General features: G+C 45.3%; 1 protein-coding gene across 3 annotated transcripts in view; it reads left to right on the forward strand.

The window, feature by feature from the left end:
- Window positions 1-16,656, forward strand: part of C9H2orf88 (chromosome 9 C2orf88 homolog) — a 32,887-nt gene extending 16,231 nt beyond the window's left edge. The window contains exons 5-9 of one of the 3 annotated variants that reach the window (XR_011048741.1): window positions 1,616-1,692; window positions 6,977-7,148; window positions 11,729-11,802; window positions 12,411-12,487; window positions 16,132-16,298. Coding sequence is in view for 2 of the 3 variants with exons in the window: in XM_068407345.1 (XP_068263446.1) it covers window positions 16,298-16,561 (264 nt within the window). In the remaining variant the exon portion in view is untranslated. Of the gene's footprint in view, window positions 1-1,615; window positions 1,693-6,653; window positions 6,723-6,976; window positions 7,149-11,728; window positions 11,803-12,410; window positions 12,488-16,131 lie in introns of those variants that run through there. The other 2 variants (XM_068407345.1, XM_068407346.1) reach the window with 2 other exon arrangements.
- Window positions 16,657-16,934: the final 278 nt, after the last annotated feature.

Consider the following 16,934-nt stretch of genomic DNA (forward strand, 5'->3'; position numbering starts at 1 on the left):
TTGTAATTCCCTGGGGACCACGGTTTACTCCTCTGTTAGCACAGAGCCTGTGTCAGGGCTTGCTGCCAGCGAGTCTTCGTTAGCTGAAACGGTCAACCTCTTCTCGCTGGAAGAAATTCCTATTCTGAAAAACTGTCATCTCGAAGGAGAATTAATACTCAGAATTGTTTTAAAAATTTCTTAACTGTTTCCAAATTCCTCAGGTGTCTTTGGTCTGCCTTTACTCAAAGACACTGACTACACTGCCTCTGGGGAGCGGGGGTAATTTCAAGAGTCCCAGGGAGTAAGTACCGCTCCCCGTCATAGAACAAAACCCCTGAAAAGCCCCAAGAGCATTAGGAAAGCATTAGGCTTTTATAATATAATAATCTTTGAGCTTTAGAGCAACCCAGGAGAATCCAATATGGTGAAACTATGTCATATCAGTCACCAGATACTTACAAAAGCCTTGAGTTTTTAGTAATTTAGTTTTTTACCTTGAAAACAATTTTTCTTTGAGTTGCACTTCTAGAGCATACGGTGTGTATAAAACGAGGCTTTATGTTACGAAAGTGTCTCGATCTTTGAAAGGAAGAACGGGAAGATACACTTTATCTGGTGTGACTAATAATCCAAATGTCAGTTAATCCCATTCTTTCTCTTACAGAATTAATGTTCTGTATGGTGTCCTCCTTCAGTGCTAAAGTCGTTTTCCTCTTTATCCTCGGGCCAGACGCTGGTCCTGCTTTTACCTCGCTCTATATAGGCTACGATGAAAGTGTCTTCTTGTATTGTGATAGTGCTACAAAAGATGCAACCTGTGTTAGATAGCTTCAGTGTTTAATATTTACTCTGTCTTATTAATGTTTCTTGATAAATCTGCTAAACAAAGGTGTAAAATGGGAGATGTAAAAAAATGATGGAGAATGGACAAGAGGAGATTTATCACAAACAGGCGTCAGGTTTCTGACTAAAAAGCAGAAATGAGGAAAGCACTTTCAGGCCTTACCTTGCAGAAAACAGAGGACAAAAGCTTCAGCGGGCTTTCTCTGCCTTCATGTTTTCTTGTAAATTTTGTCTTCTCTGTTCTACAAAAAAACCCAAACACATTTTCTTAATAGGGTCCTTTTAACAGTATTTCAATGAGATGTGGTATGGTGTGAGTTCCTGAAATTACTACAGGTTTTATCAAACAACCAAGGCCCATTTTGTGAATTAACTTTTGTTTTAAAAATTCCTAAAAGTGCCCAAATAGACTTCCACTACACACTTTCTGTTAATTTCTGGATTAATGGCTAAGGTGCATTGAAACAAAAGAATCTAACAAGTAGTACATCAAATTGGTTAAAAAATTGTGCTGTATAGAAATGTGTGATTTATTTTATGGACCCCTCTTCTGGTTTCTTCTTTTTTATTACTTCTAAGTATAGTTGCTCTATGGGAGAAAAGAACTAATACCCACACATTTTACAGCTCATTTTATTTGGGCAGAGGGCCTCTGTAGTGTAACATATTGCTATAATTAACTTTTTAGCACGTTTGTAAGTACCTAGACAAGTTCTAGGTAAACAGTGTTGTTCCTTCACAGAAAAGTTTGCAAATCTGGTGGCTTAAATAGTTCCACATATCTTCACAGAGGTGTTGGTGACTGGATGTATGGAATTTCTGCAGCTCGGCCCCTATCCACTGAAATACCGCAGCACACGCTGAAGCGTAAGTACATATGTAAAGCTGAGCACACGTGCTTCAAGTTCTGCTGCTAAATGGGGTATTTCACCCCTTTTTTGGTAAAAAACAGGTCTTTCCCCAAGTATTTCGTCATGATGAAGACTGACAATAACAGTAAGCTATTATATGGTGCTGAGGATTCATTAATGTGTACAAAGTTCAGTGAATATACTGATGGCTCATGTTGTTTTCTCCTTTGAGCTACAGCAGTATATGCACATCCAAGTTACAAAAAAAAAATCAAATTCATATCAATGTGTTATACACTTCTATTTTAAATATTCAGGATATCTTCGGATAAGAAAGCGAAATTAGGGTTTACATATTCTAAACTTAAAAGTTATCAAACCCTTTTTGAGAGCAGGAGGATGGCATGTTCCAAAAATAATCGTGATCTAGAAATCAATGTTGTGCCCTAAGGTTTGGAGCAAACGTGCAATCGCTGCTGTCATGCACTTCTGTAGTAACAGAGCTGAAAACTAGGGCAGCGCTGAGTGATTTCTGTGGCCTGGGCTTGGGCATACTCTAATCATACTTGTCCTTCCTTTTAATCCGTGTGGTTGCAAACAGCAAGGAAATATTTTAAGAAAATATAAGCTCTGAGAAAAGGCTTTGGTAAATCTCAGTTGTGCACAGAATATGAGAGCAATGCATAGTAAATCAAGAATTAGGTAAAAAAGAGAGGAAAAATCCATACCTGAGGAAAGGAACATCTTTCCCATCGACAAAGTCTTTGAAACTAGAGCACTTATTTGAAGGGTGGTTACTTAGTCTATAAAGCTGGTTGGTGCAGTGAAGTAGACCTCCTTTGCATCACGGTTTTGGTTTTGAAACTCTACCAAAGCACCTTATTGCAAGGCAGTCAGAGCACACTGGGTAAAACTTTAAGGCTTTCTGGTTATTAAGAGATTTTAGGCGATGAGAAAACTTTGGGGTTTTTTAGCTCTTCAGACTCTCTATTGATTCTTTTCAGACTGCGTAACATTTTCCAGCCTGCACAGTTAGTGGATTACTGCACGTATAAATAGATTTTGTAAAGTCACCACGTGACCGTGGGCACGCGGGGAGGGGAGCTACTGGGGCAGAGGATACTTCTCACATCTTCACTTCTTCAGCTCTTCAACTGAATTAGAAATATGTGCCTCAGTAATACCCTCCTTCATACAGGTGCATGCATGTACATTTAAAAAAAAAAAGAAAAATTGTGAAACAGAACAAGCATGAAGTGGTTCAGTCAGCAACCGATGCCTGGGGGCTGAGCTGGCAGTTGGATTTGGACAGACCAGTACTCCTCCGTGGAGCTTTGTAGCCCTTTTTGAATGCCACATCCCATGTCAAGGAGATCTTAGATTAACTTAAGCACTGCTTGGGAAAAGGTTTTCTTTTTTTTTCTCTGCTTTCTGAAAGGCAGGGAGACCCTGACCCAGCGTTCATTGGTGTGCAGGACTGATGGACTGGCCATCTGGGCAGCACCTAGTCAAACCCAGAGCACGTGCTGCTTTTTGCCCCTCTGGCCAACCACACAGCACAGGTCAGAAGATGTAGAAGAAAGCTGGGGTTATTGTAAATTGGGCACAGGTGAAATGGGAGGGAGCTGAGATACTGACAAGCAGGAGGAGATACGAGTAGTACAGAAATGAGCATAGGATATTGTCGGTTTATAGGAAATAGAGGAGGAATTGAAGGCTTGGAGCGGGGAAGGGTCTGCAGGCATGGAGAAGCCGTGATAGGTAGTGGGGTGGACAGGGACTGTGAAATTGTATCAGAGGGAGGGAGACAACAGATTTCATTTCTTCTCTTGCTCTAGGACAAAGTAATTCAAAATTTTCTATGTCCCATTCCTCTGGTACAGAGGTTGGCAAGTAACAAATTTTACACCAAAAGTAGCAGGTTAGCAATTTTTTACCCAAGTTCCTCTGGAAGTTCAGCATAGCTATCATCTAGTCTGGCAGCCGGTTACCGTTCCAGCACTGCCAATACCAGCGCGGTTCGGTAACTGCCATGGTTCGGGTTGTACCATTTTCCTCCTGTTGCAAATGTATTTATGCTGCACGCACCTTGTTATTGCAAGGTGCTTGTATCGCTCTGGGGAAATCCAAGCGGTCGTCCCCTGCCGGGGTGAACACACACACACACAGAGCAGGGCAGGCAGAGCATTTGGAGGGTTTGGGCTGTACCGTAGGAACATCTAGAAAACTCTCATAAAGAAATAACTGATAAAGGTAGCTAATAAAATATTAGATCCCATGACAGCATAAGCGTCAAACTCTCTTCCAGATAATTTCTGCTGGAGGGAGAGTGCCTTCCTTACCCCTCCAGGAAAGTGCTTTCAGGCACTCAAATTGGGGAGAGGGGTGCAAGAGGCAGCAGGATCTGGGACACTGAGTCCCAGGAAAGGCTTTGGTGCCTGTGTCCTCCCTAGCCAGTCTGTGTGCAGCGCTGGCTCCTGCACCCTGGCAAGGGGTAGGGGACCCTGGGGACCCCGTGGCCCCCCTCTCTGGGTGACTCCTGCACCTCTGAGGCCTCTGTGCTGTGGCAGGGGTACCTCAGATTTGGGCATTGTAGTTTTCAACATCACAGCACCTGTGTCTGGCCCCAGCCTTTCACATCGAGATGCTTTACAAACTAAATATTTAATTGACTGCCTGGTCTGTGCCTGGTGGTAGTCATTTCAAATGGATGCTCCGCATTTAAAAAGACTGACTGCTTTGCTTGAGCCAAACACAATAAGCTGTCTTGCATACTCCACAGCTAATAAAATATTAAATATGTTTTGGCACCCAGAAATAAATACCACCTCGAAATTCTGATCGCACATATCTCCCTCTCCTTAATTCTCTGTCCCTCCCTGCTTTACGCTGAAGTGCTGCTGCTCCGACTAAACGGTTTGTGGTCGGGTCGTGACACAGGGGCGCGAGCGGCACACAAGTGCCGTACGGTTATTATCTGTTGGGATGTAACGACGTGATCAAATCAGGTGTTGCTGATGTACTTGCAGCTTGTGAAATGTCTGCCCCACATCTCAAAGCTGCTGAGTGGGAACTGCACTCGCCTAAAAGCTGAAGTTAGTGGTGGAGCCTTGCATTGGACACCAGGCTAGAATAAAAAAGAGCACAGTAGCCATAAACCACTACAAAGAAATTCATAATTTAGTTACGAAGTTCTTATTTAAAAACTGTATATAGTTTAAAACTCACTGTTGTACTAATACCGTTGTGTTAATGCAAGGTAACCGTGCCTTTCCACTGCCCTGTCTTGTTTTAATTCTCAGGGCTATGACTTTATTTGATTTGCTCCTCTGCACACTCGGAGGCAAACTAAAACAGTAATAGAAACATCTGACTGAAATCTACCCAGGTCAGCGAGTCCCGAGTCAAAGCTCTGTGCTTGAAATCAAAGGATATAGTGCCGCCGGCTTTAACAGGCTTTGGGTCAAGCTCCTGAAACCCTGTGCACAGCACTTGTCACCCTGCTTTCTCCAGGCCCCAAAGGCAGTAGCTAGTAAAATATGTATTTTTTAATTCACGCTTGTGATGGCCTGTTTGCAAGTAATGAGTGTAATATCCCGTGCTGTTGTCAAATGGTCACAGCGGCTGCAGGCGGTGATCCTTTCACAGAAACGGCTGGATTTTGTTTGTGGAGGTGTGCAGGGGTGGCTGCCCGCTCCCTGCTCCCCGCCTCTCCGGGCTAGGGAGGAGGACTTCGCTTTTGCCGGTCACGGAGGGAGGCAGCGTGTATTTCTCTGTGCCTATCTAGCCCCTGGCTCTCCCAGCCCTGCGCGGCCCCTCTGGGACTTGGCAACAGCAGTGCAATGGGCCAATTGTGACCCAGCAGCTACATGTATAATAGCTTGACTAATATTACCAGCGTAGTGTTTTCTTTGGCTTTGATAACGTTGCAGTAAGTTCCTTGGCTGGCCGATACCTAACTGGAAACACATTAGAAACCTACTTGACAATACAACTGTTGCCTAAATACGTAGGCAGGCTTTGAGCCGCAGGTCAGCACAGCCTTCAAAGCGAGGGGCCCGAGCGCCTGCAGCACCCCCGGCTTTTAGCCTGTCGCTGCGGGAGAAACCAGGGCCGTCGTGTCGCAAAGCACGGAGCCTGTCACCGCCGGGACTGGGAGCCCACTGCGCGTCCTGGGGTGCTGCTTGCCAGCCCCAGCCAGGCGTGAGCTCCAGGGCAGCCTCTCAGAGGGGATACCCGAGGGGTGCACTTGTGCGTCTTGCAGTAGCTTGGATGTGCAGACTCCACAAAGGCAGGAAAGCTTTACCGGAGATGTCTGTTCACAGCCCCTCTTGAGTAGTATTTTTCATTTCTAGCATCACTTTTGTTTTAGAAAAATTAAAAATGTTATTTTAGTTTGGCCAGCTTCTTCATTCAGGAAGCTTTCTTTTGGGGTGGGGGCATTGTTTGAAAAGCTTTGGTATAATTAGTATTTTTCTGTAGTTGTATGTGATTTGATGCCGCCTGACAGGATAAACCGGGAGAAACATCCCCCAGGCCTCACCCCTCGCCTTTCCCACGGTTTCCTTCCCTTTAGCATTCACCCGTACTTCACCCTTCCCCATTCTGCGGCGCGTTGGTTTTTTATCAAAGGGCTGAGTCGAGCCTGCGGTTTCGGAACCATTAGCTTTGGTACGGTAACAACGCTTCCCCTCATTTAAGAGGAGGAGAAGCCCAGGAGAGGCGATTTTCCGGGGCGGGGGCTGGTGATTTTTTCCCCTTTTCCTCTTTTTTTTGTTAATTTTCAAGGCCAGGCTCCCTCCCGGCGCGGAGGTACGGCGGCCCCCGCTGCCCCCGGCCCTGCCGGCGCGGGCAGGCCGGGCGGCGGCGGCGGGACCCGGCAGGTGCCGGCGCGGGGGCGCAGGGCGGGGCGGCAGGTGGGGGCCGCGGCGGCGCTGAAGGGCACGGCGGGGCGGGGGCACCTCCCGCACCGCCCGGGAGCACCAGCGCCGCCGCCGCCGCCCCGGCGGTGCCGCGGGGAGGGCGGAGAGCGAGCGGCGGAGCGGCGTGAGTGGGGGCGGTGGCGGTGGGGGGCCCTCCCGGCCGCTACCGGAGCGAGGGGGGCCGGGCCGGGCCGGCTGCCCGCTCCCCCGGGCAGGGGGTCCCGCGGGTCCCGGGCGCGGCGGCGGCGAAGGGGGATGCTGGCGGCGGCGGCAGGGCGTTGGCTGCCGGGAGCCCCGCGGTGCCGCGGCCCCGGGGTAGTTTCCCGAGAGCGGTGTCAGCGTGGGCTTCGACCATGTTTTCACGTCCTTCTCGTTTAGGACCGGGATTGTGGAGGACGCGGCGCTGGTGGAGCGAGGTGCCCTGATCGTGCAGGCACCTCTGGAGGAAGGAGCAGCCCTCGCCGGGAGTTTCTGCTCGATGGACGGCGGCGTGCTGGTGGGATCGCGTTTGCAACATGCTCTTTGTACTTCAGCCACCCCCACCGTGCTGGTATGTCAGACAGGTTTCTTCCTCGCATCTCACCTCGCTTAGGACGTACAAGGAGGACCAGGGTAGCCTGGCGTGGTGTTGGGATGGTAGGGGGGGGCTGTGTCCCCTGGCAGCCACCATAATGCGTGGTGACCCACGGGGTGAGCAGTGGCTGTGGGCAGGACTGGTCTTTAGCATCATAAGCTTATGCCGTGGTGGAAAGGAAGACGAGCTGGGCTTTGAGGTGGGGTTTTTCAGGACAGGCGGCGGCAACACCTTACTCCTATCATCTGTCAGCGAGGATGCTAGCAACAAAGTCCTCAAAACTGAGCAAAACAGAGATGCTGCTCCCATGGGATCACCTGAGAAGAGGTAGTACTATGGAAAGTGATGTGAGTGACGCAGAGCAGGAAGGTAAACGGCATGGCTTCTTCTCTGGAGGCTGCATTCCTGCTGCAGGGAAGGCGTGAGACAAATGTATTCGCTGGCTGAGGTGGTGTTGAGGGTTCCTCGGCTGCCCCTGCTCTGCCACAAGTACCTTTTCCAAGCTCCAGCACAAACCTGTACAGGGAAGGTTACCTTCACCTGGCACGTTGTAAAATACGGATCTAGTAGTGTAAGATCAGCTGTGGCAAAAATTGTAAAACGTTTAGAAACATCTCATGCTTTCTTGTAGTTCAGGATGTAGGAGTCCAAATTAGGTTTCTAAATATAGTAGTTTTTAAAATAAGGAAAAATACAGGGATTTATACTATAGTCTTAACAAAGTGGCGTTTTTAACCTTCAAGTACATACAAATTAGTTTTCTTCTGAACATTATGTTCTGATGAGAAAATTAATTCTTTAAAATCACTTTGGTTTGTACAGGTTGCAGAAGGGGCTGGGTAGCGCCTCGCAACGCTCATGTCTCCGGGGACAAGGTGGTTCCGTGGGCAGGGTCCTTGGCAGTGCCGCCAGGCTGTGCGGGGCACGACTGCCTCACCTGGCTGCCGGCCGCCCCGCTTCTAACGGCAGCTCCTTGGAAGGAGAAGCTGGCGTGTTAGGAGTGATGAAATTCAAGAAACCAAATACTGGGGGAGAGCCGTGAGACAGTGGGTTCTAAGGCTGACCCAGTTCTTTGTTGCAATTCTGGGCAGCTTTCGTACAGCTGGAGCATCTGGTTGTTAACTCCTCACTTTGTTCTCTTAGTCCTCAGCTGATTTCTGCTAATCATTAGTAACGTAGTTGTGGTATCAAAACGTGGGGCTGTGTTTTCCTGTACGTTCCTATGCGAGACGTGGAAAAACTGGTCTTCTGTTACGTTCCTAATTCTGATTCCCAGTTTTACAATTGGCTTCTGTATAGGGAGATTAAACAACAGCATGGGGCTGTGTGCTGCTTTCCTTGTACTCCTCTCTGGTTGATCTTGGGCAGGTTCTGGCCATCTCCTTCCTTCTGACTTTCATTTGCGTTAATCCAGTGGGGCCTTTGCCTTTGTGAGGACGCCACAAAGCAAACCCAACGTACCTCATTCATACCTTATGATCTGCAGCTCCATATGTTTGTAGTTGAATCTTGTGACAGATAATACAATAAAACACAACCCTGTCAGACTGAGATACTGATCCACTTTTTTACCTGCTGCTGCTCATCGGTTCTCGCTGGCAGGATTCCCAGGCTGGGCAGCAGCCAGCGACAACGGCAGGAGGGGCATTCTTGCTTGTAAAGATTTGCGTGTCCCCGTTCATCATCAGCAGCAGTCTGTCTTTGGCTAGCACCTGTGGAGGACAGTAATACACCTTTATAAACAAGGCTAGACCCTAAGCTTTAGCACTAGCATAAGTAGCCTGATGTTTTAACATGTTCCTGAAGGTGGGCTGTTAATAGGTAGGCTGTGACTCCACGATTGACTTGTTGGGATGGAAGTTTTGTGGTATATATAGGAAAATACCAGTTTCTGCTCTAGTTCATTCAAAACAGTGTCACAGCATTGTAATAAACAGACAGGCTGCTTTGTTTGGACCTGGTGCCATGCTTTAGAGCGGCCTAACCTCCGTGTGGGACTTGGCCAGTGTCTCTGACACCCTTTGGTGGTACACCTTGCATTTTCCCCTGCTGTGGGGAAAATGGTGGGGGTCGTCTTCAGGCTATAGATCTGCAGCTCATACATATGGGTTGTGGGCTGATAATTGCAAGAACTGTGGGCTTTGCTGAAAGATGAGTTGAACCCATATCTCTCCATGTTACGCAAGGCAAGGCAACTGCTGTACGTCTACGTTAAAAACTTTATGTGTTTCTTGTATTTTGTTCCTTTGCACTTACTAGTTTTGAGCATTATTTTGTATTGGGTTCTTAGAGAGTTTCAGATGTCCTCTAAGACCATTAGCTTTTCCTTCCTCTGAAGAAAGGCATTCCTCTATAATTTCTGTAGTTGGGTACCTTAAATCTTGGGTATACTTCCTGCAGATGGCATTTCTGAGAAACTCTGCATCTTCTTCGTGCCCTTTCTTCTACAACCTTGCTCCGAGGCCTCACTTGCTAAGGAAATCCATTGGTCCACTCTTACCCATCTAGAAAACAGGCTTTCACCAGCAGTAGGCATCCCCCTCTTGTTTGTATGAGGGTAGGTTAAGCTAATGTTCTCTCTTGTCCGTGGTCTTGCAGAGAGTCTGTACTGATAAATGTCTGCTTATATTCTGAGACATTGGGGAAAAAAACACCAAGCATTGAAAAATCAAGCAGAATTAATACGTTGTACATATTTCTGTCTAAATTTGGAGAAAGTAGTAGTACGTAGAGTTGCTTGGACAAGCAGTTAAGTTGAACCGAGAGCAGAACCTGTGAGAAGTTTTCAGCATCCTCTTCCCTTCTTGCCTTTAGGCTGCTCTCTGAGCTGCATGCAATTCTGGTAAATAAACCGCTGTACTGGAAGGAGAAGGGAGGATTTCGGGACAGGCTGACTGGGTAGAGTTTTACTTTCATGAAATTAGACAGCTACCAAGCACACGGGGTTCTTTACTTTTAACAAGACTTTTTTTTTTTTTTTTTCCTGGAAGAAAACTAACCTTGTGGCTGCTGAGGACTGTACCTACTGGCATTGCTGTTTTCTGAACTATTGGTATTTTCACCTAAAGGTTCCTTGCTGTACTTCACCTTTACTTGCTACACCCACTGTCCTCTTATTGAAAAGCCTTTTAAAGTAAACGAGAGGTCGTGCCCGATTCTGAAAAGTGAGTGTGTTGTTTCTCTATTCAGTTACAAACTGGCTTAGAAGCTGCAAAAGCTTTATCAGTTCTGGCCATGGGGAGCAAAAACCCAAGCCTTTGAAATTCCAGCGTGTGCCCCGAGACAGACAGCCAGGAGACTTTCACTTGCACGCTAATCCTGCACAGCAGTTGTTTGCGGCTCCTGCATCCAGCGTTTCCCAGTCTGTAGCTCTTATCTCTTGCTGGCAGTAAGCGACACGAGAGGGAGAGGATGGCCCTGCGAGGAATGAGGGCTCCATTTTTGGTGGTTGTTGCCTGAGTTGTTTCAGGGTATTTAGGTATTTCAGTGATTGCCTGAGGTAGCTGGATCTTGGGAATCGTGCTTGTCTTAAAATAACTCTAGCTTTTTAAAACTTCCTTTTCCTGTGATGAGAAGGAGTCTTTATAATAAACGTTACTACAGTGTGTCTCCTCTGTAGGATTTGCAGAAAACTGGATGTTAAGGAGAGGCAGAAATTAAAACTGGTGGATTGGACTGCTTTGAGAGCCCCTGCCTGGGGCTGCTCTGCACGGGGAGCCTCTGAGCCCTGCAGCGATGGAGGCGATGCTGTGCACTAAGTGAATGATTCATCCCTCTACCATTTATGTGCCGCTGCTCTGTTCAAAACTGCAGAATATCCAAAGGCATAAGATCACGTATGCTCCTGCATAATATCCCACCTTGTTAGGGAGAGGAAAGGCAGGCATAGGTTGGTCTGGGTTTCTGTTTCTCTCCGTTATTATGTGGAGGACCTAAATATTTAATGCGATTAGGCGCAGTTCAGAGGTCTGGATGCCTAAATGCTGTTTGGTTTGCTTCTGCTGGTACGCCAGCTGGGTCACCTGCCTTGAGTTTGAATATCTTTGTTACAAAGAGTGATGTTTATGGTTTCTATGATAATGGCAGCACTGTCATCAACTGACTGTTCTCCTTATGCACTTGGATGATAAAGGTCCAGGTCTCAGCAGAAGCTCTGAGAGAGAGAAGGGAAAACAGAACCTTTAAGCTTAGGCAAAAGATGGGGTGCTCCAGATGCTGGCCTGTCACCCTTCCTATGTCCTGGCTGAAATCGTCCTTAACGGGACCTGCTGTGGAAGGAGGTTGGCATCCTGCGTGTAGTACAGGAGCCACTTGCCCAAGCAGTGGCTCCACTGCACGCCCAGGATTAGGTGCTGTATATAAATTGTTGCAGCCTGCCATTCAATCTGATTCCTTAAGTGCTGTATCATCCTTTTGCCTTTGTCAAAGTCAAATACTGTGGGTGAACAGGCAAGCAGATTTCTGCGAGGCCAGCACTACAGAGTCTAACTTTGTGATAATATGTAACTTTGACATCTTCACAAGCCCCGAGTTTTATTTATTGGTTCCTTTTGCAGAGTCCCAGTCGTGAAGCTGTCTGTGCTGTACTGGGGACAAGTGGAACGACTTGTTAAAAGCAGATGTGTTTTTGGTAAGTAGCATACTGAGCTGCTCTTGTGGATACCGAGGAAAAAACTAAGCACTTCCCTGGCTGGAGGAGGGTTACAAGGAGTCATATTTGAACCTGTAAGTTTGGAAAGTGAGGAGCCTGGCTCTGTCACAGCAGAAATTACTCACTGTGTTCAGTTAGGTAAAGCTGCACTAAGCCATTTTGAAAAGTATGACTTATTTTTAATCCAGAGGCTGCTATAACAGAAAGTGTTATAGAAAGCAATTCTTGCAGTATAGCATTGAACTTCAAGGAGATTTTTTCAAAGGTCTTACAGATGGAAACCTTTTAAATGGTAGCAGGAACTTATTTGCCTGTGATAGCTGGAGAGGTTGTGTAACAGCAAAACTCTTGCTCTTATGCCTGTCTTCATCATACGAAGATGTATTTGAGAGAGGCAGGCGAAACTATTTTTGGATAGCTCGTATTTATCCTTTTGTAATTATTTCTTATTGATGATTTTAATACCTTAAAAAGTCTTATTTATCTAAATAAAACTGAGGCTATAATATTAATGCTTTTTTCCTGTATTTTGTATTGTGTAATAGTGAATTACAAGCATCCTTTTACCATTGTTTTGTTTTCTTCAGTGGTTAGAAATGAACTTGCCTTGGCAGGAAAAACATAGCCAGGCTGGCAAGGAGACTGCTTAGCCCTCTCATGCAAGGTGAGTTCAGCTGTGGGGGATGAATCCCTCAGTATTTTCTCTCTCCTTGTATTACCACAGGGCGCAAGTGTAGTAAATAACATAATAGGTGAAACAACACCTGAACTCGTCCTTGGGAACTTCCAGTTCCAGGGATATGGAAGGGAATAGATTGTTTTCAGGACTCCTCCTGAAAATAATACACAGTGTTTATAGTATTGAAGTTAAATGAGGTATTTAAAAGTATATTGACTATATGTGCACTGAAATTGAGCACAACTAGGAACCTGTGTTTTTCAGATGAATTAAATCAACAGTTCACTTTTAAAATTGGTCTTTAAAAAGGGAAGATACGTTAAGGTTTGTGATGGTGCTGCTTTAACTCCTGGTTGACAGTGTAACAGGGCAGATCGCAGTTCCCTAACCTCTGCCTCCAGGTAAGCACAGCATCTTGTCACGTGAGGAATTGCATCTGCAGAGGCTTTGGCCTGAGCCTTGAACCATCTAGGCAGTGGTTTCTGAGACACAACTGGCAACAGATTAGAGCTTGGACACAGAAGGAAACAGACTCCTATCAGACAATTTTGCCTTCTGCAATTACTGAATGAAACATTGTGCTGGGAGTAAAATGAGCGGCGCTTTTCTTCCCCTCTGAGGGTGTGAGCATTGTGAGGGAAGCTAGAGAGGTTAAGATCCCTGTCAGAACTTAACACTCTGGAGATGAGTTAGGTGGAGAGGATTTAAACAACGTTTCACCGGGTACGTGCAAGCAGTCGTTGTCAGAAAAACAAGAAAGCAATCAGAAGATCGAGGGCAGTTTCATTTGTGATCACTTATGTGCCAGCAATTATTAACTCAAGTAGAGCGGGCAAACTATAAAACTTGCTGCAGTGACTTGGAAAGTACTGTGCTCTGTAAATAATGAAATGAGCAACAGTCAAGAATTGAAACTAGGGTCGATAACTTTGCTTTTAAGCTCAACTAGTAATCAATTTGGAATAATTTACTTGTCTTGCATGCCTTGCTGTCTACAAGTTTTATAGCCTGCCCCTTCCTCTGTGTAGGACAGTCACACAAACATTTGATTCAGCCCAAATGAAAAGGCACGGGTAAGAAGGCGGGAACAGAGGTAAATCCTGCAGAGGAAGATGCTGACCTAGGGAATTTCTGTCCACCTGCTTTAGGAGATGTTTGTCCTTCCTCTCCACATTCCCTCCTTCTTTCTGCTAGACACTAACTCATCTGCTGGTGTCCCCTAACAGAAGAGGAAAGGAAATCTCCAGTTGTAGGACAGAAACATCTAAATACAACGATAAAATACTAACTAAAGCTGGCTACCATTTAACAGACCTCCTTTAAAAAGTGGAAAAAAAAAAACCAAAACATATAAAAGAATATGGCTTCAAACTTAGGTAAAAAAATGCAAATCTGAATAGTCATTAAATAAAGTGTCAGGGATGAAACTCTGATAAAATATGTTGTTATATCAACTGTGGCGTAGAGCATTTGTATGGTTGGGGAATCTGAGATTTAAATCTACGAGATTTACAGTTCTGGCTAAGCCGAAGGAGGACACGATATCTAATCTAAAACTTATAATTGTTACCAGTAGTGTAGTGAGAAGGGATTAGATAGCATACCTGTGTACCTTCCAGTGAAGCTTGTGTATCACCTTGGCTGGATAAAGACTGCAGCTTTCAGGTATCAGCAATGCTGGGTAATAGATGCTATTAGTGATTCTTTGCCATATTAAATACGTTGAGCTACGTATTTTGTCTAGAAGAGCAAGTGGAAATTATTTTTATTAATGTTTTATTAGTAGTAGATATTGAAATTACACATGCACAAGATATTACTATTAGAAAGTTTTGAATTATTCAGATGTCTGAATTGCTTTCAGACATCTCCTTGGCCTCTGGTCTGTAAGCACGTTCTGTAAGCGGTTGAAGTTTCATCAATGCATGTAGTTGATCAATACGGGTATAAAGCTCATGGGTTTTTTATAAACCTCCATAGGGTTAAATGTGGTTTCTTGTGCAGTGAAGGGAATCATTCCTCTTACTCAGGCAATAACAAGTTATTACAATAAAAAAATCTCATTGATAGCTTAGCTCTCCTCTGTGTTGGGTAAAACTACAAATGCTAGCAGCAGGGTTTGTTACAGGCTTGTTAACTATACTGCCTGTGCTAAAATGCACTGGCACATGGTGCAGCGTGTCATTATGCACAAAAGCAGCTTACTGAATTTTATCAAAGTGATTTACAAACATTTCCGTAAAACACCGAAATGTTCTGATACAATGCTAAAGGTATGAAAACGTTTGTATGTACTACTTTGTGGTTTCAGAAGTCCTTTAGGTCTGATGTTCTGCCAGAAACACCAACCACCACTTCCGAGTGCTGGCACTTCAGTCCTACAGACTGTGTTCCAAACAGGTAGTGATGTTTTTATGAACTAGCAGAAAGAGGAGAGAAGCTTGTCACTGTGAACCTGCTTCTCATGAGTCAGCTGCTGGACTGGGGAAGTCCCATCCTACCTGTGAAGCACCATCTTTGCCTGCAAATGGGATTGATTTCCTCTGCAAATATTTGCCTATGATCAGGTTACTGGATTGGAGCCCCTATTTCCCCCCAGTATATAAGGCAAATAAATAAGGCCAAACATCTTTGCCATGATTATGTTTTCAAAGGCTAATTACAAAAAAGTCTTTTAACTTTGGCTGACCTTAGTACAACGTCATTGGGTGAAGCTGTAGGGAACAGTTGGTTTCTGTGCAGCACAGTCTTTATTTTGGCTGGCAGTCTATTAACTCCGATAAGTGGGTAAGCTCATGCCAAGCAAAGTCAGGCATATGAGATTCTGCTTTGCCTGTATAGAGAAAGTAGCCTGTAAAACAGCTTTGTAGGCTAATAAAGAACATACACCAGAATGTGGGGCTGGCCAATTCTGATTCTTGAGGAGTTTGACAAAAAGACCCTGTCAGGTGTTTCATTCCTCACTCTCCCTTCTCTAGATCTAGAGTTGTCCTGCTTTGGTAAGAATAGTGCTCTAGCTCTGTCAGACCTGCCTCGAACACAGCAGTCCGCTGCTGCTTTCCCTAACCTCTCAAGGGAAAAAACAAAACGCAGCTTGTTTCTCGCAAATGCCTTCTCCTGACCGCGTGCTCAAGCCTCCTTGAGCAACAGCAGAATGACAGTGAGAATTAGTGTCACTCCTGCCCAAAGGGGGTACAACAGCCATGACATGAGGCTCTTGTTAGGTGGTGGTTGTGTGGTGCTTCTGTGGGGTGGTTTTGGGGTTAATTTTTATTTTTTTTTAGCAGCAGCAGTCACTGGCATTAAATGGTATTTATTTACAGATTCAGGAAAATAGCACTGCATTGTCGTTCTGGAAGAAACAGATTGGGGGTTTTTTCTAAGACCTTTACATTCCTAGATGGCTTATATCACGTACTGGGAATTGCATTCAAAGGCAGCTTGAATTTGGGTCAAGCTTTGCCTGCTTGTAGTAGATGGATGTTACTGATAAAAACATTTCGCGTACACCATGCAGAGATTTATTAAATTTGCTTCTACAGGCGTCTGTAGTGACTTTGGCTTTCCTTTGAGCTCACTGAGAATGTCAAAACTATTTATTGCGTTTATATGAAACACTATTTTGACAGATTTCTTCAGAAGTAAAGAAGCACAAAAGGAGACGTTCTGTTCTTTGAACATAACTGGAACCACTGGGAAGAAGCAGCAACACTGTTTATCAAGCAAGGAAACCATTTCCGGGTTATCAAACCATGCTGTTGAACTGAATTTTGAAGCTGCGTTTTCAAATGTACCATGGGATGCATCAAATCCAAGGATGCCTTTCCAGGTTCAAATGCTATCCAGGATGAAAGGATCGGGGAAGGTAACGAAGGATGCACTGGGGAGAAATCATCACTGATAGCAGTGAAGGTGGATGAGAAAGGTCCATCAAGCACTATAGTGCTGGACTACGCACACCGTCTCTCCCGTGAGATTCTTGATCAGGCGGTGAAACAGTGGGCGGTGACTGAAAGCAAATACAGTGACATCCCTTATATCGAGAGTGATGTGCCCTGAGCCCTGACTGGCAAGGACTGTCTGCACAGTGAGTGTCCTGACTGTTAAGCCGTTTGTATTTGGTACTAGTGCAAATAAAGTAAAATCGGCTGTGATCTGAGCGTAATGACCATATATGAATGTGTTTGCAAGGAGAGGCTGGAGAAATTTGCCTTTTAATCTGTATTGCTAAGAAACTAATTGGATTACAGTGGAATCTATTAATCAAGTGTCGTTTGTTATCAGCTGTATGTTGAGTATATTCTGTCTTTGTATGTGTTGAATGTTATCAGAAATTAGTGTTAAAAAAGAGGATGAGAAGAACGTGGCTGCCCTGCAACTGTACAAGCACTGCCACACAGGGCCCAAGGATGCTTAACAACAAAGTGTGGGT

This window comes from Nyctibius grandis, chromosome 9 (assembly GCF_013368605.1).
Source record: "Nyctibius grandis isolate bNycGra1 chromosome 9, bNycGra1.pri, whole genome shotgun sequence".
NCBI classification, from domain to species: Eukaryota; Metazoa; Chordata; class Aves; order Nyctibiiformes; family Nyctibiidae; genus Nyctibius; species Nyctibius grandis.